Raw genomic sequence first — 27,662 nt, 5'->3', positions numbered from 1 at the left:
TCAGCATTAGATTGGGGTCGAAACCGTTGGATTGTATTCGCTGATTAAAAAAGATACAGAAAATTTGCTTGCTACACCGGAACCGTCGGCTGGATGGAGATCGTGGGTTGTAGTATAAAACTTATAAGCATACCCGATAACGAGAGATTATTCGCCTTTTTCTACGAAAGCGAGCGAGATGACGGAGCGATTAGCGCACTGGACTCGCATTCGGGAGGACGACAGTTCAAATGCAACTCCGGCCATCAAGATTTAGGTTTTCCGTGATTTCCATAAATCGTTCCAGCAATTGCCGGGACGTTTCCTTTCAAAAAGCACGGCAGGTTTCCTTCCCCGTCCTTGAAACAATCCGGGTTGATAACCCTGATGTCGACGTAACGTTAAACGCCATACTCCCTCTCTCTTTTTTTTCCTACCAACGTGAGGCAAAATCATTAACGTAGCCAACATAATTTGTGATATTCGTTTTAGGAACGTACAGCTAGAGTCACTCTCTCCAGAGTTCAGTAACAGAAAGTGCGTTCAGTTTGTCATACGAATCTCGTAACAATGTCGTTTTACTGTAAGCAGTTGTTCGAGTAAACAGCGATTCACATTCTCCTAAGTGAAGGAAGATAAAAGTTCAAATGGTTCAAATGGCTCTAACCGCTATGCGACTTAACATCTGTGGTCATCAGTCCCCTAGAACTTAGAACTACTTAAACCTAACTAACCTAAGGACATCACACACATCCATGCACGAGGCAGTATTCGAACCTGCGACCGTAGCAGCAGCGTGGTTCCGAATTGAAGCGCTTAGAACCGCTCGGCCACAGCAGCCGGCGATAAAAGTTCAGTTGGAGACAACATATTCATGATACTGTGCAGAATCTGTTGCAGTTGTTTTCACGATAAGAATCGTTTCCACAGGTACTGACTCTGTTGCAAAAGTGGTTTTCATTGTTGATTATTAATTTTATTTTCATCGGATATTTTTAATAAAATCTCTCCATTGATGCAGAATGTTCTTTGTCAACGGAATATGATGAAAATAAACACAAAGGAATTAGAGACAGCTGCAAGCGGACTTTGATTGAAGTCAATAGAGAAAATTGAAAGTTTGTAGTGGAACAGGATTCGAACCCGTGTTTCCTGCTTACAAGGCAGAGGCTCTGACCCCTAAGCCATCCAGACACCATGGTCATTGCAACTGCACGGAATACCCTAGAGTGCCCTCTGTAACATCCAAACGGTTCAAATGGCTCTGAGCACCATGGGACTTAACATCTATGGTCATCAGTCCCCTAGAACTTAGAACTACTTAAACCTAACTAACCTAAGGACAGCACACAACACCCAGCCATCACGAGGCAGAGAAAATCCCTGACCCCGCCGGGAATCGAACCCGGAGAGTAACATCCAATTTCTCAACTTAACCACACACTAGTAATGTCGTACCCTTGCCCATTCTCTTCATTACTCGCGACATTTCGCCACTTCCCGTAAGAGTTCTAGCGTGGTGTGCATCTGCTCTGAAGAGATCATTGGCCGTCGCACTTTATATACATATACCATCATCATCATTTTCTTGGGCCACTGTCCCACTTCAGCGCGGGGTCGGCCCTGTTACTATGGATTTGGCAATGTTAGTGTCAGAGGGTTGTAGCCTATCCCCGATGTTATTCAATCTGTATATTGAGCAAGCATTAAAGGAAACAAAAGAAAAATTCGGAGTCGGAATAAAAATCCATGGAGAAGAAATAAAAACTTTGAGGTTCGCCGATGACATTGTAACTCTGCCAGAGACAGTAAAGGACCTGGAAGAGCAGCTGAACGGAATGCACAGTGTCTTGAAAGGAGGATATAAGATGATCATCAACAAAAGCAAAAAGAGGATAGTGGAATGTAGTCAAATTAAATCGTGTGATGCTGCGGGAATTAGATTAGGAAATGAGACGGTTAAAGTAGCAAATGAGTTCTGCTATTTGGGGAGCAAAATAAGTGATGATGGTCGAAGTAGAGAGGGTATAAAATGTAGACTGGCAATAGCAAGGAAAGCGTTTCTGAAGAAGAGAAATTTGTTAACATTGAGTATAGATTTAAGTGTCAGGAAGTCGTTTCTGAAAGTATATGTATGGAGTGTAGCCATGTATTGAAGTGAAACGTGGACGATAAATAGTCTAGACAAGATGAGAATAGAAGCTTTCGAAATGTGGTGCTACAGAAGAATGCTGAAGATTAGATGGGTAGATCACATAACTAATGAGGAGGTATTGAATAGAATTGGGGAGAAGAGAAATTTGTGGCAGAACTTGACAAGCAGAAGGGACCAGTTGGTAGACCAAGAGATGAATACACTAAACAGATTCAGAAGGATGTAGGCTGCAGTAGGTACTGGGAGATGAAGCAGCTTGCACAGGATAGAGTAGCATGGAGAGCTGCGTCAAACCAGTCTCAGGACTGAAGACCAAAACAACAAATAATAGTGTCAGAGTGTGGTCGGATGCCCTTCCTGTCGCCACCCTGTACCCCCGGGACGGAAGTAGTGTACCTCAGCGGTTGTAATGTCTCTTGCAGCGGTCTCTCTGCGATATTTTCAGAAAATTTTATAAATTATATAACTCAGTACATATCTCGAAATATCTCTTCTTCTCTTACCGATTCCTAAACTTTAATATACGATGATTATCAATGCAAAGTAGTTTCAAGCCCTATTATTCCTTGGAGCGTGCATTTACTCAATGGAATAGGCATTTACTCCATGGAATAGCTTCTCTGCTATCTATGTTTTTCTCTTATGAAAAGTATGATTCAGATCTTTTTGGGGTAGCCGTGAAAGAACGAAGATGTATATGTATGTATTGTTGAGCTAGTCGCCATCTTGATGAGATTTTGTATGACAAGGAATTTAATACATGAACTAAAGTAAGTGTGTTCGCGTATTATTTAACTGATTATTATTGACAGTGTCTGCTTACTACGCTGTGTTGCACGGGATCAGAGGGGAACGTCTGATTTACACTGGACGAACCTACCGTTTTGTATGCTCAATATATCCAGCTTATTACTATCAATAAATAGGCTAACACGGTCTTACCAGCAGATCTCTGGTCTTTCCGATATGATCACCGAAAGTTAATAATTATTACAAATGTTTTCAGGAGATCGACTGACAATTTTCGTCGCACCGAGACTTCGAAATTGCTTCACTGCCATACGGAATTTAAGTTAAGCTCAACTTAATCAGGATAGAACAGTATTGAACTGTGTGAATGTGATAAGCCTGTTTTGTGAATGAAAATTCCCTTAATATACGCATGTTTTTTACTATCCTGATCAGTGAAGCTAAATCAGGCCGGTGTGAGAGAGGTTTTTAAATTTTGGATCCCACAAAATATTAAACGGTCTGCCTCTAAAGTAAGCCATGAAATAGTGCGGACGTTTTCAAATGTCTGCAAGTCGTGACTGAGGTGGTTGTTCAAGCCACTCGTAATTCTAACTCTTCTATCCGTATGCATAGGCTCCATCATCAGATTTGCTGTTAATAATGTGAACTCTTGCGAGAGGAATTGAGGCGTTCTTTCAATGGAGACTATACGACACCGAGGAGACAAAAGTCATGGGATATCGATATGAATATACAGGGTGGTCCACTGATCGTGACCGGGCCAAATATCTCACGAAATAACCGTCAACCGAAAAAACTACAAAGAACGAAATTTGTCTAGCTTGAAGGGGGAAACCAGATGGCGCTACGGTTGGCCCGCTAGGTGGCACTGCCATAGGCCAAACGTATATCAACTGCGTTTTTTTAAATAGGAACCCCCATTTTTTATTACATATTCGCGTAGTACGTAAAGAAATATGAATGTTTTAGTTGGGCCACTTTCTTCGCTTTGTGACAGATGGCGCTGTAATAGTCACAAACATGTGGCTCACAATTTTAGACGAACAGTTGGTAACAGGTAGATTTTTTAAATAAAATACAGAACGTAGGTACGTTTGAACATTTTATTTCGGTAGTTCCAATGTGATACATGTACCTTTGTGAACCTATCATTTCTGAGAACGCATGCTGCCACAGCTTGATCACCTGCAGATATCACATTAATGCAATAAATGCTCAAAATGATGTTCGTCAACCTCAGTGCGCTTGGCAATACGTGTAACGACATTCCTCTCAACAGCGAGTAGTTCACCTTCCGTAATGTTCGCACATGCATTGACAATGCGCTGACGCATGTTGTCAGGCGTTGTCGGTGGACCACGATAGCAAATATCCTTCAACTCTCCCCACAGAAAGAAATCCGGGGACTTCAGATCCGGTGAACGTGCGGGCCATGGTATGGTGCTTCGACGACCAATCCACCTGTCATGAAATATGTTGTGACTTGGCAAGACAGCCAAGCCACTATGATTGGTAGCCGAAAGGCACGCGTCTAAGCTCATGCAGGCTGGCGTGAGGTCTGGAACAGTTATAGGAGTATATAGTAGGAAGAAAAGTACGTAGCTTCTGGAATACTTAACTTTAATCCATAATTGGTGAACATCGGTCTGACGGTACATGCATCACAAGATAAATAGCAAATGATAATGGCGCCTTGCTAGGTCGTAGCAAATGACGTAGATGAAGGCTATGCTAACTATCGTCTCTGCAAATGAGAGCGTAATTTGTCAGTGAACCATCTCAAGCAAAGTCGGCTGTACAACTGGGGCGAGTGCTAGGAAGTCTCTCTCTAGACCTTCCGTGTGGCGGCGCTCGGTCTGCAATCACTGACAGTGGCGACTCGCGGGTCCGACGTATACTAACGGACCGCGCCCGATTTAAAGGCTACCACCTAGCAAGTGTGGTGTCGTGCGGTGACACCACAAAATATGCTATTCAACACCGCTTCAACCGCGCGCGAGCTATGTGCCGGACATCCACCATGTTGGAAGTACATCGCCATTCTGTCATGCAGTGAAACATCTTGTAGTAACACCGGTAGAACATTACGTAGGGAATCAGCATAAATTGCACCATTTAGACTGCCATCGATAAAATGGGGGCCAGTTATCCTTCCTCCCACAATGCCGCACCATACATTAACCAGCCAAGGTCTCTGATGTTCCACTTGTCGCAGCCATCGTGGATTTTCCGTTGCCCAATAGTGCATATTATGCCGGTTTACGTTACCGCTGTTGGTGAATGACGCTTCGTCGCTAAATAGAACGCGTGCAAAAAATCTGTCATCGTCCCGTAATTTCTCTTGTGCCCAGTGACAGAACTGTACACGACGTTCAAAGTCGTCGCCATGCAATTCCTGGTGCATAGAGATATGGTACGGGCGCAATCGATGTTGATGTAGCATTCTCAACACCGACGTTTTTGAGATTCCCGATTCTTGCGCAATTTGTCTGCTACTGATGTGCGGATTAGCCGCAACAGCAGCTAAAACACCTACTTGAGCATCATCATTTGTTGGAGGTCGTGGTTGACGTTTCACATGTGGCTGAATTCTTCCTGTTTCCTTAAATAATGTAACTATCCGACGAACGGTCCGGACACATGTCGTCCAGGATACCGAGCAGCATACATAACACACGCCCGTTCGGCATTTTGATCACAATAGCCATACATCAACACGATATCGACCTTTCCCGCAATTGGTAAACGGTCCATTTTAACACGGGTAATATATCACGAAGCAAATACCGTCCGCACTGGCGGAATGTTATATGATACCACGTACTTATACGTTTGTGACTATTACAGCGCCATCTATCACTAAGCGAAAAAAGTGGTCCAACTAAAACATTCATATTTGTTTTCGTACTACACGAATATGTAATAAGAAATGGGGGTTCCTATTAAAAAAAAACGCAGTTGATATCCGTTTGACCAATGGCAGCGCCATCTAGCGGGCCAACCATAGTGCTATCTAGTTTCCCCCTTCAAGCTAGACGAGTTTCGTTCTTTGTGGTTTTATTTGTTTGATGCTTATTTCGTAAGATATTTGGCCCGGTCACTATCAATGGACCACCCTGTATACGTATGAGAGTAGTATCGCCTACACGAGGTATAAAACGGCAGTGCATTGGCGGAGCTATGGTTTGTACTCAGGAGATTCATGTGGAAAGGTTTCCGACGTGATTATGGCCGCATGTAAGGGACATACCATGTCGAAAATCGTCAGGGAATTCAATATTCTGAAATCCAAAACGTCAAGAGTGTGCCAAGAATACCCAGTTTCAGGTGTTACCTCTCACCACGGACAAAGCAGTGGACAACAGCCATCAAATAACGACCGAGAGCAGCGGTGTTTGCGTGGAGTTGTCATTCTAACGGATGACCAACCCTGCGTGAAATCAATGTGGGACGTACGACGAACATGTTCGTTAGGACAGTGCAGCGAAATGTGACGTGAATGTACTTTGGCAGCAGACGACCGACGCGAGTGCCTTTGTTAACAGTACGGACATGACGTGTAGGGCCTCTCCTGTGATCGTGACCATGTCGGTTGGACACTAAACGACTGGGGAACCGTGGCCTCGTCAGATGAGTCCCGATTTCAGCTGCTGAGAACGATGGTAGATTTTGCGTGTGGCGCAGACCCCAAGATCTCAAGGACCCAACTTGTCAACAAGGCACTCTGCAAACTAGTGGTGGCTCCATAATGGTGTGGGCTGTGTTCTCATGAACCGATTATTAACTGGAAAAGGTTATGGTCGGGTACTTGGAGACCATTTGCAACCATTCGGGGACTTCGTATTCCTAAATCTTATGGATTTTTTATGGATGATAATGCACCATGTCACTGGGCCACAATTGTTCACGATTGGGTTGAAGAACAGTCTGGACACCTCACCCAGATCGCCCGACGTGACTACCGTCGAACATTTTTGGGACTTAATAGACAGGTCAGTTCGTGGATAATATCCTGCACCGGCAATACTTTCGCAGTTACGAACGGCTATGGAGGCAGCATGGCTCAATATTTCTGCAGGTGACTTCGGGCGACATGTTGAGTCCATATTACGTCGAGGTGCTACAACACGCCCGGAAAAAGGAGGTCCGACACTATATTAGGAGTATACATTACTAACGGTCACTTAGAAGAATTCTTCAGAAAGGCGTGCACTATTCCGAAAGTTATGATTTTAATGCACTTGTGGAATAACTGAAAATGTGAGTGATAAACTGTATATGTTGCACTCTCCCTTCATGCTACACAGGAGTTTCACGCAAAAGATTACAGCCATTGTCTATATTGTCTTAGTTGTATTTTTATAGCATAGCAAAGCGTTGTCTTAGTTTTTTTGTCAATCAGGATTATATGTGAATTATACAGAAAGGCACTTAGAGTTTGGAAGGTACGAGACGAGGTACTGGCAGCATCGAAGCTGTGAGGACGGGGCGTGTTTGAGTCGTGCTTCGGTAGCTCTGATGGTAGAGCACTTGCCCGCGAAAGGGAAAGGTCCCGATTTTGAGTCTCGGTCCGGCACACAGTTTTAATCTGCCAGGAAGCTTCAGAAAGTCACTTAGTTAACTGTGTGATACATAGAAAATTAAATGATCTTTATTGAAGTTAATTTACGCAGGACGTATTTCTCTGTGTGAAGGTTACGTGGTGGACATTTGCTAATAATTAAAAGCACAATTGCCTAATAAAAGCGAACTTATTAGTCTATCAGTATTCATGTTATAAGTGAAAGCTATATTAAACAATAAAATAAACATGTTTTTCTTCGTTAACTATATACGTTACAAGCGTTTATGTTCGCTGTACAATACAGGGTGATTCAAAAAGAATACCTCAACTTTAAAAATGTGTATTTAATGAAAGAAACATAATATAACCTTCTGTTATACATCATTACAAAGAGTATTTAAAAAGGTTTTTTTTTCACTCAAAAACAAGTTCAGAGATGTTCAATATGACCCCCTCCAGACACTCGAGCAATATCAACCCGATACTCCAACTCGTTCCACACTCTCTGTAGCATATCAGGCGTAACAGTTTGGATAGCTGCTGTTATTTCTCGTTTCAAATCATCAATGGTGGCTGGGAGAGGTGGCCGAAACACCATATCCTTAACATACCCCCATAAGAAAAAATCGCAGGGGGTAAGATCAGGGCTTCTTGGAGTCCAGTGATGAAGTGCTCTGTCACGGGCTGCCTGACGGCCGATCCATCGCCTCGGGTAGTTGACGTTCAGGTTTCATAACTAACCTTTTTCGTAGGACTCTCCATACAGTTGATTGTGGAATTTGCAGCTCTCTGCTAGCTCTGCGAGTCGATTTTCCTGGGCTGCGAACAAATGCTTGCTGGATGCGTGCTACATTTTCATCACTCGTTCTCGGCCGTCCAGAACTTTTCCCTTTGCACAAACATCCATTCTCTGTAAACAGTTTATACCAACGTTTAATACACCACCTATCAGGAGGTTTAACACCATACTTCGTTCGAAATGCACGCTGAACAACTGTCGTCTATTCACTTCTGCCGTACTCAATAACACAAAAAGCTTTCTGTTGAGCGGTCGCCATCTTAGCATCAACTGACGCTGACGCCTAGTCAACAGCGCCTCAAGCGAACAAATGTACTACTAAATGAAACTTTATAGCTCCCTTAATTCGCCGACAGATAGTGCTTAGCTCTGCCTTTTGTCGTTGCAGAGTTTTAAATTCCTAAAGTTGTGGTATTCTTTTTGAATCACCCTACATAATACATGTATAATGACACGATCGGAAGATCTCAGAAAACCAGAGCAAAGAGGAAAATGTTAAAACAAATAGTCGCTGGGTTGGGCTATTTTATGATTTGCCTACCAACCAATGTTGATGTTATGATTGACATATGTTTCTTCCCTAGCCAAGTTGTGGTGGTCTTCAGGCCGGCCGATGTGGCCGAGCGCTTCTAGGCGCTTCAGTCTGGAACCACGCGACCGCTACGGTCGCGGGTTCGAATCCTGCCTCGGGCATGGATGTGTGTGATGTCCTTAGGTTAGTTTGGTTTAAGTGACTCTAAGTTCTAGGGGACTGATTACCTCAGATATTAAGTCCCATAGTCCTCAGAGCCATTTGAACCATTTTTGAATCTGCTTAGTGTAGTCATGGTCTCCCTCTACTTTTACTTCCTCCGCCCTCCCCCCCCCCACCCCCTTCAGCAAGCACACACACACACACACACACACACACACACACACACACATATATATATATATATATATATATATATATACTTCCCTACGTTATCAAACTGACGATTGCTTGATGCCTCCGGATGTCTGCCACCAACCGAATTCTTCTTTTATTCAACTTCTGCCTGATTTCCTTTGCTATCCAGTTCGATTCAGGATCGACAGTTTCGTTGCGGGTCTGGCCTACTGAATCACCATCACAACGGTAGGACACTCGTTGCCGATTTCCGCTGCACGGAGCTAGCGGGCGCGTACGGAGTGGTCAGCGCCGACTTCTGCCGGTAACACTAGGAACTGCATCCTTGGCAGAGACCTTGAACTGTAACCGCGGCCCACGGCTGCTGCCTCTGGTGGGCGTGGCCCACGGGCGGGGCCGGACCAAGTCCATTGTCGGCCGCTCTCAGGCCGGCAGAGGTCAGGTGTGTCACATGCAAAGAAAAAGTAATCGTACGCCACTTTTATTTGGAGCAAGTGCTCTTTACTTACACCGGTAACTCAGTACGCACCCGTAACATACCATTCCCTGGCCACCCGTCTATCCAAGCTCTGTTCGCTGCTGCAGTCGTTTCGACTTGTTTACGGTTGCACGGCGAAAAAGGTTTTGTTCGGCCTGAAAATGGTAAACCGCTTTCTTCCTAATTATCATAAACCAGAGAACGCCTGCAAAACTATCGCACTTTCATTGTTTCAAATAATGACAGCATTTGGACTAAGCGTAGTCATTGGGATAAGGATATTGTGGGAATGTACAGAAAACATCTTTCAAAATTAACCGAACGACGAGAAATATTACTCATGAATTTATGATACACTGTTGTGCATACATTACCACGCACATAATTTTGAACGAAATTCTTTACAGGGCATTACAGTACCTTGGTACAAGCGATATTTGATGTAAGAACGCTGTTTTCGTGTACTTTTAGTTTTTCTTTTTTCTTAAAGAGATACAAAAATATTAGTTGATTTAGTTACCATTGAAAAGGGTACATATAATTGTCCTGAGTATCGACGGGATTGCCGGCCGCGGTAGCCGAGCGGTTCTAGGCGCTACAATCTGGAACCGCGAGACCACTACGGTCGCAGGTTCGAATCCTGCCTCGGGCATGGATTTTCGTGATCTCCTTAGGTTAGTTAGGTTTAAGTAGTTCTTAGTTCTAGCGGACTGACGACCTCAGACGTTAAGTCCCATAGTGCTCAGAGCCATTTGAGCCATTTGAACGACGGGATTTGGTAAATAATATCCTGCTCTTTGAAGCGTTCGTCCCTCCGACTTGTTTACAGTGATCGTAAATGGAATTTTAATAGACGACTGACGTCTTGTCAACTGAAAACAGATGGTGTTAAGTTTATCTGTGGTATTACAACAATTCTCCCGATGTCAATCAGCTCAGCATGAATTGTGAGCAAGGAACCCGTGCGGAACTTTCACACCTTTATAGCTGTATATAATGACAATATTAGGAATAAGTGTAGTCTGCGCAATAAAGGTAGAGGAGGGAATGAAGAGTAAACACCTTTAAAATGAACCGAGCGACGTAAAATAATAATACATTTCCATGCACATGATTTTGAACTAAATCCAATTACTGTAAGCACGTTGAGCCATAGTAGCAAACAGGTAAATCATATTTCAATGCGACAATACGTTAGTCGTTTCGAAAAGTATGTTCGTTTAGAAAATTCAAGTTGTACGACTGGCTGAGATAATGGACTACCCCAGTGGGGTCCGCCCCGATAGCTGAATGGTCATCGTGACGGATTGCCGTCCTACGGGCCCGGGTTCGATTATAGGATGGGTCGAGGATTGTGCTGTCTTAATCATTATTTCATCGCCATCGGGCTCACATGTCGCCCAATGTGGCGTTGAATGTAATAAGACCTTCACCACGGCGGCCGGACCTGCCACGCAAGGGGACTCCCGACCAATGACGCCAAACGCTCGTCTCCATTTTTACCCCAGTGGTCACGATTATTATCTGTGACAAGGTTGCACACAAATTATTCAGTTAATAATTACTTAAAAGGAAATAAAATGATATTTGTAATAAGACAACATGAAAAGGGAGTCTCTTATTCGTCATTAATAAGTTAGTTTCGTAAAATGTAGGTATGAGGCTAGGCATCCATGACGCCCTTTTGCCTAAAAGTCTCTTTTATCCCAAAGTTTTCCATAAGTAGTTTTAGCGCAAAATCGGTATGCAGTGTCAGCAGGCAGTTCAAAAACATTTCTGTCGAAACCTCATTCATCCCTCTGTGATTGGTATGTGTTGAGAAAAAGGAATATTAATTTGAGAAATAATGTACTGACCGGAAGAAATTGCAACACCAAAAAATAGTTAATGTAGAGTAATGAAATTTCGGGAATACACTTGTGTGCATAAAATATTCATGTGAATGCGTCCTATCTCAATCAACGCCATATCATATCAATGTTTGGCATGTGTGGAATTTCGCCAAACTGGTGATGTGTATTCTGCTGCAGGGAAACACAATGCTAGGGCAAATATATGGAGCACAATGGCTATGATCTCCACGCGATGCCATTAACTTTATGGATGATGTTGTTCCCGACAGATACTTTTCAGCTTTTTTTGCTTGTTAATGATCTTTGAATGTGACAGTACAATCCAACTTTATTCGCAGGTATTTTGATGTGTCGTAGTTGTTGCCCTCTGTAGATGTTGTAAAGCTCCGCTGACAATATACAGGGTGATTAAAAAGGAATACCACAACTTTAGGAATATAAAACTCTGCAACGACAAAAGGCAGAGCTAAGCACTATCTGTCGGCGAATTAAGGGAGCTATAAAGTTTCATTTAGTTGTACATTTGTTCGCTTGAGGCGCTGTTGACTAGGCGTCAGTGTCAGTTGATGCTAAGATGGCGACCGCTCAACAGAAAGCTTTTTGTGTTATTGAGTACGGCAGAAGTGAATCGACGACAGTTGTTCAGCGTGCATTTCGAACGAAGTATGGTGTTAAACCTCCTGATAGGTGGTGTATTAAACGTTGGTATAATCAGTTTACAGAGAATGGGTGTTTGTGCAAAGGGAAAAGTTCTAGACGGCCGAGAACGAGTGATGAAAATGTAGCACGCATCCAGCAAGCATTTGTTCGCAGCCCAGGAAAATCGACTCGCAGAGCTAGCAGAGAGCTGCAAATTCCACAATCAACTGTATGGAGAGTCCTACGAAAAAGGTTAGTTATGAAACCTGAACGTCAACTACCCGAGGCGATGGATCGGCCGCCAGGCAGCCCGTGACAGAGCACTTCATCACTGGACTCCAAGAAGCCCTGATCTTACCCCCTGCGATTTTTTCTTATGGGGGTATGTTAAGGATATGGTGTTTCAGCCACCTCTCCCAGCCACCATTGATGATTTGAAACGAGAAATAACAGCAGCTATCCAAACTGTTACGCCTGATATGCTACAGAGAGTGTGGAACGAGTTGGAGTATCGGGTTGATATTGCTCGAGTGTCTAGAGGGGGCCATATTGAACATCTCTGAACTTGTTTTTGAGTGAAAAAAAAACCTTTTAAATACTCTTTGTAATGATGTATAACAGAAGGTTATATTATGTTTCTTTCATTAAATACACATTTTTAAAGTTGTGGTATTCTTTTTGAATCACCCTGTATTACTCTCACCGTAGTTGAATAAAAGCGATGTACTTGGTGAAATGTCCGAAAACAGGATGGACAAAGGATAGGAGACGTGGAAGGGCGAATCCAGGCTGAGCACATCATTTTTCTTTAATAAGTTAAAATTTTTTTGCGAAATATGCCAACAATCAGAATGAGAATTAAAACCACAATCTTCTCTTGCACCTGATATATAATAATGAACAGAAAGTTTCTCTGATGCAAGCAGTCTTTAAGACAAGAGAAATATCAATTTAAACAACAAGCTTCACTTACACTAGCAAATTTAAAACGGCGAAACAAAAATTGAAGTAACTACTGTTTATCACAATAAGGAGGCTGAAGCCACCGTTACTACCGCCGTTCTTTTAACCTAGGCAACAGGTGATAGTCACTGGGCGCCAAGTCAGGACTGTAGGGTTTGTGGGTGATTATGTTCAACTGAAACTGTTGCAGGAGAGCAACGGTTTGCCGAGCGATGTGTGGGCGAGCGTTGTCATGGAGAATGTGTACGCCCTTGCTCAACATTCCTCTTCTCCGGTTCTGAATTGCCCGTTTGAGTTTTTTCAGAGTCTCACAGTACCTGTCAGCGTTAATTGTGGTCCCAGCGATTCAGCTCCCACGACGAGGTGAAAGAAGTAGTTCATTGTTTTCTGAACAGCATGGCGGCGAGCTGGTATGACATGGGCATACAAAAACAGCCACAGCGTCTACAAAAATGCAGCGACAGAAATGGTGATTATGTCGAAAAATAGCTAAATGTTAAAGCTGTAAACTGATGTAAACCATTGTAGAAATAAACAGGTCTATGTACTTATATAAAACAGGAGACCTTACTTTTAGGATTACCCTCATATAGGCGAAACATGCGAGGAAGTGGATGGTCTAACAACCTCATTGTGCAACATACATCGATCTTCCACCTCAATATCCTCATTTTGGGAGGCGAAAGACAGTAAGGGGCATGACGCACCGAAATGGTGTCGGTGAGACGAATCTTATACTGGATTTTATCAGTCACCCCCAAACACTGCCTAAGAACATCAGGAAATTTGTCTACAACAGCCCTTCGTTGGATAGCTCGCTTATGATTAAGGTGACGTATCTGAAAATCTGGTTGTTCCGTGCTTAAGGAACTGATGTTGCTCTGAAATTTGCAAGAACAGAGTGTTATGTGAGAAGACGGAATTTAAAATAAAAGGTATTGTTGGCAAAATATAAAACTAAACTAGGCCGTTGAATAAAGTCATATCACAAGAGATAGGTGATGGGCATATTCCTTACCACAAATAAGCGAACCAGCCAAGAAAAATCGCAAACTGACAAACTCCCATGCTGCAGCTCTCCAACCAGAGGCAACTCTTGGCAATCTACCACATGACATTTCTGGCAGGAAGCTTTCGTGAGGGTGAATTTATACACATTGTGGAACTCAAGATACCACTCGTAATCAGGCTGTGAGACGGAACTGCCCGAATTCAACCGTCTACAAACTGGTTCGCAATTAAGACGTGCATAGAGATAAGGGAGGCGGGAACTACGGACACCATAAATACGAGCACAGTGAGCAGAAGGTTTACCTAGAGAAACACCGGTCCGCACCCGATGGTATCAACTATTTGCCCAGGGTCCCCGCTCAACAGAAAACGCGCGCACCGCGTGATTTCGGGCACCACAACGAAAACCGTTCCTTTCAGTCGGTAACCCACGAGATGAACGACAACCATCACTTCTAGAAACCACGGAGACACACTAAGAACCCTTATTCTGCTCGCGCTGCTCGCCAGCAAACCTGAAGTCCTCAGCAGAGGTAAGTACCTGATTTAACTCGGCAAAGATCGCCGGTTTATGAGCGAACAGGAAACGCAACATATCCTCGGGCCTCATGCCCTCCAAGATATTAGAGACGCTATCCTGTTCGCTAATATTAATACCTAAGGCAGCAACAACAACGCGAACCTGCTCAACGTATTCAGTCCCCATATCATTAGAACACTGAACTTGCCAATAATAAAAGCGCTCAATTTCTTTGCGAATACCTGTCGGTAACTTGACCCAAGGAGCCGTGATTTACAAGAACACTATCCAATGAGTCACTCAACAAACCTCTAGGCAAAGGATACAGCAAGGAAAGAATAACAGAATGCGAAACTTGTAATGCGTCAGCATGACATTCAACATTTACAAGTAACCAAAGCGTTTCGAGAACCTGACTAATTTCATCAACCATCAATCATCAACTCAGAAACACCATTAAATAAACACGTAACGGGATTCGGCAACTTAGGAAAGGAATCACACACCGAACTACCCTTCCTCCTTATTAACATTTTCAGTATCTAAAAGGAAAGAACTGGCGCTAGTCTTCCGATCTTTTATCCTAGCAATTAAGTAGTCAACACTTTCCCTTTGTTGGTCAGCTTGCTCAAGGCAATTCAAATTAGACAAACTGTGCCAGTGAAATGCAGGTGCCCCGGTTCGAAAAACCTGAAATTTACCATATGTTACATCACCACGCAGTGGCATGTATCCAAACATATTAGAAAAATGGATGTACATACGTTTCTTCTTATGCATACAGGGTGAGTCACTAACTATTGCTACCTAGAATAACTCCGAAACTATGATAGTAGCTGACAAGTTTGTGGGACAAATGTTGCTTGGGACATCTGTGGCCATAATATGACTTTGGTTTTTTTGTTGCTAGGTACGCTCGCGTCAGAGATATGAAGGTCAACTTTGTTTTTTTAAATGGGATGCTATAGTCTGGTACGTATTTTCTGATACCGGCTATCGAGACGAATCCAAAGGTGTGTAACAGTAAGGTCTTTGAAGGTCATCGAAGATCACAAAGGTGGAATGAACGTCCATTTACAGAAGGTGTTCGAAGTGATGACCATTTGTGTCACTGCAGTGCTGTAATCTTCTTATCATGGATTGAGTGGTATCCCTTATCATTTTCGCACTTACCGAAGCACATGCTCTGACTATTCTCTCTCGTATATTGTGCAGATAGTAAATATACACCGAATACGGCGTATCCATCTAACGTGCCATTTCCATGTAAACACCATTCGACAGTTTCGCAATACAATACTAATAGGAATGGTAAGACTGGTACTGTCGAATCAAGCGAATGTGAATGATGTATTCCTTCGAAGAATAGGTAGATATACTTCTCATTTATGGAGAATGCCTACGAAATTCAGTGAGAGCTAGAGACTTATACGCTGGAAGATATCCTCAACGTGCTCATCCTGCACTTCACACATTTAAATATGTGTATGATAAATTGAGAACAACTGGATCTTTAACGCATCTGAAACATATCCGGCAAAGGAAAGTCACTAACGAGAAAACGGAAATTAGTACTCTTGCAATTGTGGCTTGAGATCCTTGTGTTAGTTCGTGTCAAATCGCAAGGGTATTTGCCATGAACCAGAGAAGTGTTATTCGTGTTCTGTATCACGATAAATATCATCCTTACCATGTCACTCTCCACCAAGAATTAACTGGTACGGATTGTGTGCATCGCATTGAATTCTGTCCATGGTCTCAACTTTAGATTCAGAGGGATGACACATTTATCAAAAAAAAAAAAAAAAACAAAACAAAAAATAGTTCAAATGGCTCTGAGCATTATGGGACTCAACATCTTAGGTCATAAGTCCGCTAGAACTTAGAACTACTTAAACCTAACTAACCTAAGGACATCACACACACCCATGCCCGAGGCAGGACTCGAACCTGCGACCGTAACAGTCCCGCGGTTCCGGACTGCAGCGCCAGAACCGCTAGACCACCGCGGCCGACGACACATTTATCGAATTGATTTTATTTACTGACGAGGCTACATCCACGAACCATGGAATTGTTAATTTGCGTAACATTCATTATTGGGCAACTGAAAATCCATGTTGGCTGCAGCAAGTTGCCCACCACAAACCGTGGTCGGTGAATTTATGGTGTGGGATTCTGGAGGACAGAATTACTGGCCCCTTTTTCATCGAAGCAAATCATAAACTTAGGAAGTAAACCACGTTCCCGCAAGAAACATTAGGTCTGTTATTGGAAGAAATACCTTTAGGAACAAGGAACAGAATGTGCTATCAACACGATTGGTGTCCGGAAGATTTTTCGCTGATGGCTAGAAATGAGTTGCAGAGACAGTTCCCGAATCATTGGATTGGACGCGGTGTTGTGTAGTGGCCGGCTCGTTCGCCAGACTTGATGCCTCTGGATTTTTTCTTGTGGGAATTCGTAAAAGACATTGTTTATAAAGGCTTTCCAACTACACCTGAAGATATGCGAGAGCGAATTGTCAGAACATGTGCTTCGATAAGTGCCGATGTAATAAGGAATACGTCAATCCATGATAAGAAGATTGCAGCACTGCATTGATACCAATGGTCATGACTTCGAACACCTTCTGTAAATGGACGTTCATGCCACCTTTCTGACCTTCGTTGACCTTCAAAGACCTTACTGTTACACGTCATTGTATTCGTCTCGATAGCCGCTATCAGAAAACAAGTACCAAACTATAGCATCCCATTTACAAAACAAAGTTGACTTTCACATCTCTGATGTGACCCCACCTAGCTGAGAAAATCAATGTCATATTACGGCCACCATTGTCCCATGCAACTTTTGTCCCACAAACGTTTCAGCTCCTATCATGCTTTCGGAGTTATTCTTGGTGGCAACAGCTAGTGACTCACCCTGCATACTAGGTGGCCCACACACGCCGTCCTCGTGGATGTTAGTTAATACTGAATACCACGTACGCCGAAAGGTTTCTCTATGCAGAACAGTAAAAGGGTCTTCACACCAACAGAGGACACACTGCTAAACGTAAGACCAGCGCGTGAAAACGAACACTTTGCAGCTGTGAATGGTCCTATAGCTCGTCGGTGGAAAACTAGCTTGCTGTAGGAGGGTGTGCCAGGTTCAACTCGTGAGCTCGAGAAAGATGTCTGTTTAAAAGAATGATTGTCCCTGACAAAAAAATGAGACAAGGACCATAGCATATTAATTATTTATTTCAAGGCATATCAACATATGACAGCTAATTTATTAACGACACATAATGCACCTGTTTGCGCTTCAAAATTGACAGTGTTACATAAATGCCACCATATCTCTGATTGAAATAAAGAATGGCCCTTTAAAACTTTGTTATAGATAGACAGATTTTTATAATTGCATTATTCATAATACAAATGTTCGAATGCCTATCCAGCTTGTTGGATGTATTGACGTAACCGCCTCTCGGAATTAGCATGGACACTTCTTAACATTTCTGCAGACATTGAAAAGCAAGCATGACATATACGTTCTTTTAACACATCTGGATTTTCGTGTTCCGTTTCGCAAATCCTGGGATTCATATAACCTCACAACAAAAACGTCCAAGTGAGTTAAATCAGGCTAACTCGCTGCCCTTCGAATGAAACCACCACGCCGTATCCACAGTTTGGGTTACACATTGTTGCGGTATTCCCTAACCCTTCTACAATAATGGGGACGTGCACCATCGTGCTAAAACCACTGCCTCACAGCTAACTGAAGTGGGATGTCTTCTAGGAGATGCCCTAGATTCAGCGCGTTCTGTAGGAATTTGAAAATACAGTCCACTACTTAGTCTGGGAGCCAAACAAATTGGACCAATGATGTGGTCTACTGGAATGCCACACCATACGTTAACACCCCAGTGCGCTTGCATGTAATGTGGTCTAACCAGTGAGGATTAGCAGGAGTTCAGTAATATATGTGTCTATTGACGGTGGTGTAATTGGCGAAACAGCTTTCATCTCCCCATAAAATCTTTCTGATGAAATGCGGATTTATGGCTACCTTATATACGCAACGTCTGCAGAAAGATGCCTGATTTTGGAAATCATTTTCATATGGCTGTTGTTACAGATGCAACTTAAAGGGATGCCATTTTCTTTCCTCCAGACTCCTTTGTACTGAAGACCTCGATTTCCCCAGGTCCCCCGCAACTCTTCTTTGTCCTAATTACGATGAGAAATAGGTGTTACTGGGCGAAGTCTAATGATTTTCGTGATAATAATGGCCATAATAGCCGCGAGGTTGGCCGCGCGGTATGAGGCGTCCTGTCACGGACTGCGCTGCCCCTCCCGCGGGAGGTTCGAGTCCTCCCTCGGGCATGTGCGCGCGCGCGCGCGCGCGTGTGTGTGTGTGTGTGTGTGTGTGTGTGTGTGTGTTGTTATTAGCATAGGTTAGTTTACGTTAGTTTAAGTAGTGTGTAAGTCTAGGGACCGATGACCTAAGCAGTTTGGTCCCTTAGGAATTGAACATGACCATAATAGTATTATTATTGTTATTATTATTATTATTAGTATGGGAACACATAATACTGCAACCTAAATGCAATAGCACTATAACACTTCGTTTTACACCACATTTTACATACGTGTTATTTTCACTTAAGTTTTGTTTTCCATGTGTGAGATGTGCTCCAGAATACTCAATAAAGTTCCAGGCAACATTGGGTGCGCCACGGATTGGTCTTCCCGCGACACATAATACTCGGAAAGCCCCCTCGGTTCTTAAAGGCTTGTCTATAAGTCCAAAAACATGCACAGAAAGTAGACGTCGCGTTGGAAAACGTTGTGAATATGGCCTTCAGGCCTCTGCTTCACTGCGTTGCCTCTCCCCATAGATCAGTATCATATCAGAATAGTGTTCGCTTGAGCACATCGCAGATGCTACCCGTTTGACTGTGAGACATGACTCGAACTACAATCCAATGACCACGTGACCTTGCCAGAATGGGAACAGGTGGACAACGCAAGCAGATGGCGGCACAGCTCGGTAGAGGTTTGCATGTATGTGCACTTCCCCTTTGGACAGCAGGCAACCCTTCTTGCACTAGCGTATGCGAGAAATGTAAAACTACAGTGGACGGTTTGCGTGTAAGTATGTATGTATGCTCCATATGTTCTCCTAAACCACTAGGCCGATTTCAACCAAACTTGGTACACGCATCACTTAAGGTTTGGAAAAAAATCGCTGTGTTGGTAAGAACCACTTACATGAAAGAAGACTAGGCTTAACGTCCCGTCTTCATTGAGGTTATTATAGATGGAAATCATCTACCCATTACACCTTTAGCACCAACTATATTCACGATAAATTTTATAGACAGTAATCACATATACCACTGAATTTTTGTTAATACCTGAAAAATTATGTTATTGAGCTAAAATAATTCAGGAGATGTGATGTCATAAACAGTGACATGCGTGAAAAATTGCCGTGTCATTCATGACGCCTAAATTTATTACTTCTGTGCTTAATTCTCTTCTGCTGTAGTATCCACATATGCTGCTGAATGTAACTACAAATTATGTCGTTGTATGGCACGTAGTTCAGGATATATGACGCCATAAACAATGATCCGTGTGAAACGAAACAGCAAAGCGAATTTCTCTAGAGATACGGGTGAACTATGTGTACAAATGTGTGTGAAATGTGTTAAATTTATGTGGATTATATGACATGTGCATAAGCTGGCAAACCCACGAGTACAAAGCTCGCTCCTCCCTGGATTTATTTCAACTGAACTTTGTACACACACTTCTTATCATCTGGAAAAAACCGCCTACTGGGTTAGGGGTGATAATGTGGAGAGAGAAAATGGTAGGAGCAGATGGACACAGAAATGGAAGTGATGGTCAAAGAGAATGGAGGGGAAAATGAACAGAAATGGGAGAGCAGGAGATGAACAGAGAGAGGACGGGATGGACAGAGAAGGGAATGGAAATGGACAGAGGGAGGAGTAAGAAGACAAAGAGAGGGGGGGGGGGAAGGAGACGAACAGAGAGACAGAGAGGAGAAAATGGGCAGAGAAAATGGAAAAGAGGAATGCACAGGAAGAGGAGAGAGGAGGAGATGGACAGAAAAAGGCATGAGAACGAGTTGCACAGAAGAGGAGATGGATACATAAGGAAGGGGAGACTGACAGAGGGAGGAGGAAGAGATGGACAGAGAGTGGAGGAGAAAGTGTACAGGAAAAGGGAAGAGGAGAAGATGGACAGAGAGTGGGGTGGAAATGGACAGAGAAAGGAAAGAGGGGGGATGGACTGAGAGGAGAGGAGGAGATCGGCAGATGAGGGAGACGGAGACAGACAGAGGGGGAGGGGAGAATGGACAGAAAGGGAAGAGGAGTTGTACAGAAAGAGAAGGAGATGGACAGATAAGGAAAGAGGGGGAGAAAGACAGAGGGAGAAGGAAGAGATGCACAGAAAGGGGGAGGAGGAGATGGTCAGAGAGAGGGAGGGGGGAAATGGACAGAAAGGGAAGAGGAGGAGATGCACAGAGAGAGGAGAGAGAAAGAGATGGACAGCTAAGGAAAGAGGAGGAGAAAGACAGAGCGAGAAAGAAGAGATACACAGAGAGGGGGAGAAAGGGATGGTCGGAGAGAGGAGGTGGAACAGGACAGGGAAATGGTAGAGGACAAAATGGACAGAGAGTGTTGAGAGAAGGAGATGGACAGAGCAGGGAAAAAGGAGGAGATGGACAGAGAGGGAGGGGTAAGAGGAGATGAACACAGTCAGAGGGAATTTTAGTGTGTTTATCATGGCGATATTGTCTCTTTTTCCCTATTTTATTCTGTGTGCCACGTTAACCTCATGTGAGAAGCAAAGATGATGTTAGGCCCAAAACTAGATATGCACAAATAAACCATCCAGTAAACGTAATTGTGACTTGTACCTGTGTCCCTCATTTTTATTTTTCTTCAAGCTTTCCTATCAGCGGTAAAAATTAACAATGTTTCAACTTTTCGCAAATGATTTATTTGTGGCCACATTTTGATAACGAATGCCACAGCCCATATACAAATAAAAATCACTTTTTTTGTGATTTGTATGTTTTGATGCGGCCAACCACTATTTCCTCTCATGTGTCAATATCTTCATCTCAAAGTAACACACCCAAGATCCGCAACTATTAGTTCTGTATGTTCCCATCGCTAACTTCTCTAAACTTTTGGCTTCATCGACCCTCCCTAATATAATGGAAGTTATTCTCTAACATCTTAACACACTCCCTGTCAGCCTATCGCTTCTTCCAGTCTTTTCCACATACACCTCTCCTCACCATGATTCGCTTTAGTACAAGTCCCTACTCTGATTCGTGCTACCGCTCATTGCTTTTATCTTCCTTTGCTTCCCTTTCAGTCCATATTGCTGAGTGTTCATTCAGTTCAATAGGCCCTGTAATTCTTCGTGTAGTACTATCAGTCTTACACCCTGAATTTCAACTTCACTCGAAACTTTTCTTTTATTTCCGCCAATGTTTCTTCATATTTTCTTTTTTTAAGTGTTCAGTCTTCAGACAGTTTTCATGCGGTTCGCTACGAATTCCTCTGCTGCGCCACTCTTCATTTTAGAGTGGCACTTACAACCTACGCCCTCAGTTATTTGCTACATGTATTCCAACCTATGTTTTCCTTTACAGGTTTTACCCTCTACAGCTTCCTCTCATACCATGGAATTTATTCCGTGATGCCTTTACAGACGTCCTACCACCTTGTCCCTTCTCCTTTTGTGTTTTTCACATATTTCTTTCCTTGCCGGCTCTCCAGAAAACCTCATCCTTCCTTACCTGACCGGTCCATCTAATTTTCAACATTCCTCTGTAGCACCGCATCTCAAATGAATCGATTCTCTTCTGTCCGGTTTCCCCACAGTCCATGTTTCACTACCATACAATGCTGAGCTCCAAATGCACATTCTCAGAAATTTCTTCCTCGAATTAAGGCCTAAGTTTCGTGCCAGTATACTTCTCTTGGCCAGGGATGTCCTTTTTGCCAGTGCTGGTCTGCGTTTTGTGTCCTCCCTGCTGCGTCCGACTGCTGACGTACCTTCACAACCAGGGATACTGCGCTGCGTGCTCCATATGTCTTGTTCATAAGCTATTCACGTCTAAGTCTCACCAACTTGTCGCCAGCAAAAATATACTTCGGCCACATTATTAAAGATCACTGCCTGTGCAACTATACTTACATGATTATATTTCGTCGCTAGGCAATGAAAACCTCGTAACTCCATCTGACAATGAAATCCACGTAACTGCATTACCAAATGTAGAAAATTATGCCACATAGGCTGTTGAAACCTTCCATCTTCGAGTTGAACGGTGTTGCCATCTAGCGGCAATAATGAAAACCTCACATCTCCAGCGATATGTAGTTTGCGCTGTAAACCTCGCATCTCCGATAATCGCCATTGTTAGTGTGCAGGGCGAACACATACTCCGAGATTTAAACGTTTTTTGACGTGATAGTAACTTTTTTGACTGACAGACCCAACACTGCTTTATTGCTACAGGTACGTGTTAGTATTTCTAGGTATTTATGTATTGTATTTTAATATACAGAATTAATAATGACCTCGTTAAATACGATGTTGACTTACGAGTTTTTCATCGCGCGTAAAGCAGACTGCGCTCGGTACATAGGAGGTTCTAATTTTAGAACTGAACAGAATCCTATATATTCAACAGTAACTACTTTGTTTTCAGCTATGGGTAAAAAGAGTAAATTCACTCTTCACCTTGTGAAACAAGCCGACAACGGATCATATCGTATAAAATCACCGGAAGAAGATTCTAGTCAGGTTCCTCCTTGTCCTGCACCAAAAGAAAGGGTAGACCTACAAAATGAAGGTAAACCGTAGTTTATATTGTTGTAACTGGAAGTAAGATCCTTGTTTGGAAGTTGAGGTGATTAAATTATTTAAATGTTATTGATGAAGTTCTGGTTTACACTACAGATAATGCGGAAAAAGAAGCCAATACAGAGGCGAATTCCACTTCTGAGTTTGAAAGTCTTTTCGAACACAGCAGCGAGGATGATATCTCCAGTGGCAGTAGTGATGCGTACGATCCAGATAAAAACAAAAATGACCATAGCAGTAACAAGAGCAAGGAAGACGACGATGACGAAGTTGATGTGGGAGTGAAGAGTACTAAGCAGCGGCGTAAAAGGAAAAGCAATCAATCACTTCAAAGTTTGCAGAAAGAAAAACGTATGAGGGGACAGGATTATTTAGGAATGCAAAAAGATGAGTTTGGCAAAAAGAGACCAACAATGAGCAGGAGCAGGAGGGAAATGAAACCACGATGTACTTGTAAACATTCTTCCTTAAATCGGAACAGGAATTGCAAGGATATTACAGAAGAGCAGAGACAGCGAATATTTAATCATTTCTGGCAGGATATGTCTTGGGGTGAAAGAAAAATTTTTGTTAGAAGCCATGTCTACTACGTTCCAGTTAAAAGACGCAGAAATAATTCAGAATCTATTAAATCTCACCGTTCTAACACACTATATTACAATTTTGTAGTAGGACAGAGAAAAACTGTCTGCAAGACTATGTTTCTGAATACTTTGTGCTTAGGCGAATTGAGTGTTAGAACATGGGCATCTAGTGCATCAGGAAGAACGCTTGCAGAAGGGCCTCAAATGCAGGAGAGACCAACGAAAGTTTCAGGTGGACGACAATCAGCATCAGATTTTTTTGCAGAGTTGCCGAAACTGGAATCGCATTACTGCCGTCGTTCTTCCACAAAACTCTACTTGGAACCTAACTGGCAGAGTAAATCAGAACTACACAGGGAATATACACAATTTTGCAAGAAAAGAGGACAAATCCCAGCGGCATACAAACAGTTCTGCGAGGTATTCGATTAACTTATTTTCGCCTAAAAAGGACCAGTGCGATCTTTGTTGTTCTCACCAGACAGGCAATCTCTCAGACAATGAATACTCTTTGCATATGGCCCGAAAAACTGAGGCAAAGGAAGCGAAAAATAGTGATAAATTAGGATCAGCTAGAGTGTTTACAGTGGACCTTCAAGCACTTCTCCTTTCTCCCAGACTAAAAGCATCTGCACTGTACTATAAAAGCAAACTGAAGGTCCACAACTTTACCATCTATGATTTAAAAAGTAACGATGGTTATTGTTACCTTTGGCACGAGAGTGAAGGTGGACTAACAGCTTCGGAATTTGCTAGTATACTCGTGCATTTTATAGAAACGTACGTCCAAAATGATTCAGAAGCTATTTTCTATAGCGACAGATGCACTTACCAGAATCGAAACTCAGTCATGAGTAATGCACTGGCTTATCTCGCCACTCAGAAAGGCATTACAATAGAGCAAAAATTTCTGGAGAAAGGTCACACTCAAATGGAGTGTGATTCTATGCACTCCACCATAGACAGGAAGTTAAAAAACAGACACATTTATACTCCTGCTGGCTATGTAGAAGTTTGTGCTACCGCAAGACAAAGACCTAGACCTTATGTTGTCAATTATTTGGACCACACGTTTTTCAAGTCCTATGATAAGCTCTCGTTGTATTCATCTATTCGGCCAGGATCCAAAATTGGGGATCCAACAGTGACTGATATCCGGTGTCTCAAGTGTGATCCCTCCGGAAAAATGGAATAGAAATTGAAATTCGGCGATACATGGGAACCACTTCCAAGAAGGATGTCAAACATACCCAGCTCACTTACAGTGCCCCCTCTCTACAGTTCACCACTAAAGATCAGCGCAGAAAAGTTTACGCATTTGCAACAACTAAAGCTGGTCCTTCCTAAGGATGTGCATTCATTTTATGACACACTGCCTCACATTTGTAATGAGAGAACATGTCCGTGCATAAAAAAATGCAGCCGAAATTAAACTTGTTTGCAGCCACCTATGACTGTCAGTGTAGCAGCAATAGTAAAATAATAAATGTTAATAAACTGCACAAATGTTTACAGTAAGAAAAGGTTAATTAAAGCTAACAACATTGTTTCTATGTTTTTTAAACACTGCAATTTATTAACATCCATATTCCAATATTTTGATCAAAGTGAAATTATTCATTTCACTTTATATCTGTAACAATGTATCGTTACAGACGTTTCATAATACACAAATAATGTAAAATTTTAGTAAGTTTTTTTAAAACAAATTCATTTCAATTCTTAACCGTACACTCGTTACATGCCTCTTATCTCCATCACTACCAAAAAAAATAACTGTGAAAACCTCGTAACTCCAAAAACCAGCAGACAATTTGAAGTGCATAATAAAGTCTTATGTACCAATGACCGGATCCATATGGTGTAGCAGAAACCACTACATTTAACTAATCAGGTCCTCATGTGATTTCTATAATTAGTTTTTTGTTTCTCCTGTAAAATTTGACCAATTTGAGTTACGAGGTTTTCATTGCCTAGCGACGATTTGGAGAGCATGTGTTCCAGCAACGATTGCTGTGCCATCAAGACGATTTGTCACTCGCCCCACGTCCGGCCCGTTGAATCACTGACCGTGACTCCTCTAACAGTGTCTCTTCTCACTACTGCTCACTATTTTTGCTGACAGCAAGGCAGACAACACAGTCTGCCAATTATTACCTCCAATTTTCAGATACACCATTCTCTCCGATTTACCTACATGGAGACAAACTCTGAACAATGCTTTTATAAATACGGCGATTGTCTACTGTCCGACACAACAAAATGTACTGTGGACTATTTTCCCTTTCGGCAGGGTCTGCTGCTGGACTCATCCATAGGGACAAAAGTGAAGGGGCGTCCGTCCCTGAGAACTGCGTTTTAAGTTTTTACTTCGAGTCTATTTTTCTGTATCTCTGTCATGGCTCCTCCTAACCTTTCCAAGCCCTATTGACTTCGCCCGCCGTGCTGATTAGCGATATTGGGAGCCATCGGCCGGGCCAGCAGCCTTTGAACGTGCTATCCGATCTACTCGCGCTCCAGCCACCTCTGGGTCAATTCTGATAGGCTCACTTAGCTAAAATTTAAATTTCGCCACTCCAGCATGCTCCAATCTTTATGCTGGTTTTATAATTCTTATTGTAATAACATCATGCATCATTCCGACCAGTTACGATTTGTGAATTACTATTCTTAATTGTTTAGACTGTTTATTATCAGCTTGAGCGCACACTGTGTTATGACAGCACAGTGCCACCTCTGTGGTTCAATATGACTGGTAAGTATGGAGCTACTGTATCAGCATACTCTGAAAGGAAGCTAACTGGTATACAATACGGATAGGAGGAAATGCATTTATTAACTCCCAAGTAACACCTGTTGGCAGTTGTCCTTGATTTGAATTCTGAACATTTAGCTTCATCTTCTTCCTGTAGGAATTCTGTAAAACGGTGTTTGTCAACTCAGCTTTAGTGGTACTGTCGTCAGTTAAGTTACCATAGCTGTAATGGAGAGAAGGTACTGATTGTGTCTTGCAGCTGGTGTACTTTACGTACAACCAGAATCTCTTTGAAGTTTCTTCAAGATTTCGTTGTGGAAACAGTTAGAAGCATCTCACATTGAAGTCCTCGCTAAACTTCGAGCATTAGTAAAACATCCTGACTGTTGTAAATTTGTGTTCTTTTAAACTTGGCATGATTTTTTCGTTGCTTCTGCAACAGTGTCTGGCCTGTTTCTATACCACAGGGGGTCAGGACCATCTCTTATTAAATTATTTGGTATGTATCTCTCAATTGCTGTCCATTCTTTTTCTATGAATTTAAGCCACGTCAGGGCTAGCTTACGTATTTAGTTTGGAAGGAGTGGAGACTGTTCCTTAGGAACGCGTCAAGCGAACTTTATCTGTTTTTTAAGTTGACATCTTTTGCATTTATCTTTGGTGGATTTGTATGCTACGGTATTCAGTCTTGCCACGACAATCTTTTGATCACTAATCACTGTATCTGTCATAAAGCTCCCCATTTGCTCAGGACTGTTTGTTACTAAGAGGTCAAGTATATTTTCGAAACTATTCACACTTCGATTGG

At 42.6% G+C, this 27,662-nt stretch overlaps 1 protein-coding gene across 1 annotated transcript; it reads left to right on the top strand.

The window, feature by feature from the left end:
• The first annotated feature begins 23,362 nt into the window (after positions 1–23,362).
• Positions 23,363–26,511, top strand: LOC126176124 (uncharacterized). Its single transcript, XM_049923262.1, has 3 exons — positions 23,363–23,504; positions 23,612–24,154; positions 26,393–26,511. Exons 1-3 carry the CDS (start codon positions 23,363–23,365, stop codon positions 26,509–26,511), a joined length of 804 nt encoding a protein of 267 aa, XP_049779219.1.
• Positions 26,512–27,662: the final 1,151 nt, after the last annotated feature.

Source organism: Schistocerca cancellata, chromosome 3 (assembly GCF_023864275.1).
Source record: "Schistocerca cancellata isolate TAMUIC-IGC-003103 chromosome 3, iqSchCanc2.1, whole genome shotgun sequence".
Taxonomy (NCBI): Eukaryota; Metazoa; Arthropoda; class Insecta; order Orthoptera; family Acrididae; genus Schistocerca; species Schistocerca cancellata.
Note: the sequence above shows the minus strand (reverse complement) of the source record. Positions and strands in the feature narration are given on the sequence as shown.

Coding starts and splice junctions, on each gene's coding strand:
- LOC126176124 (XM_049923262.1), top strand. CDS start 23,363: ATGGGTAAAAAGAGTAAATTCACTCTTCACCTTGTGAAACAAGCCGAC. Junction 23,505..23,611: donor GGTAGACCTACAAAATGAAG/GTAAACCGTAGT, acceptor TTTACACTACAG/ATAATGCGGAAAAAGAAGCC. Junction 24,155..26,392: donor AGAATCTATTAAATCTCACC/GTTCTAACACAC, acceptor CCCTTTCGGCAG/GGTCTGCTGCTGGACTCATC.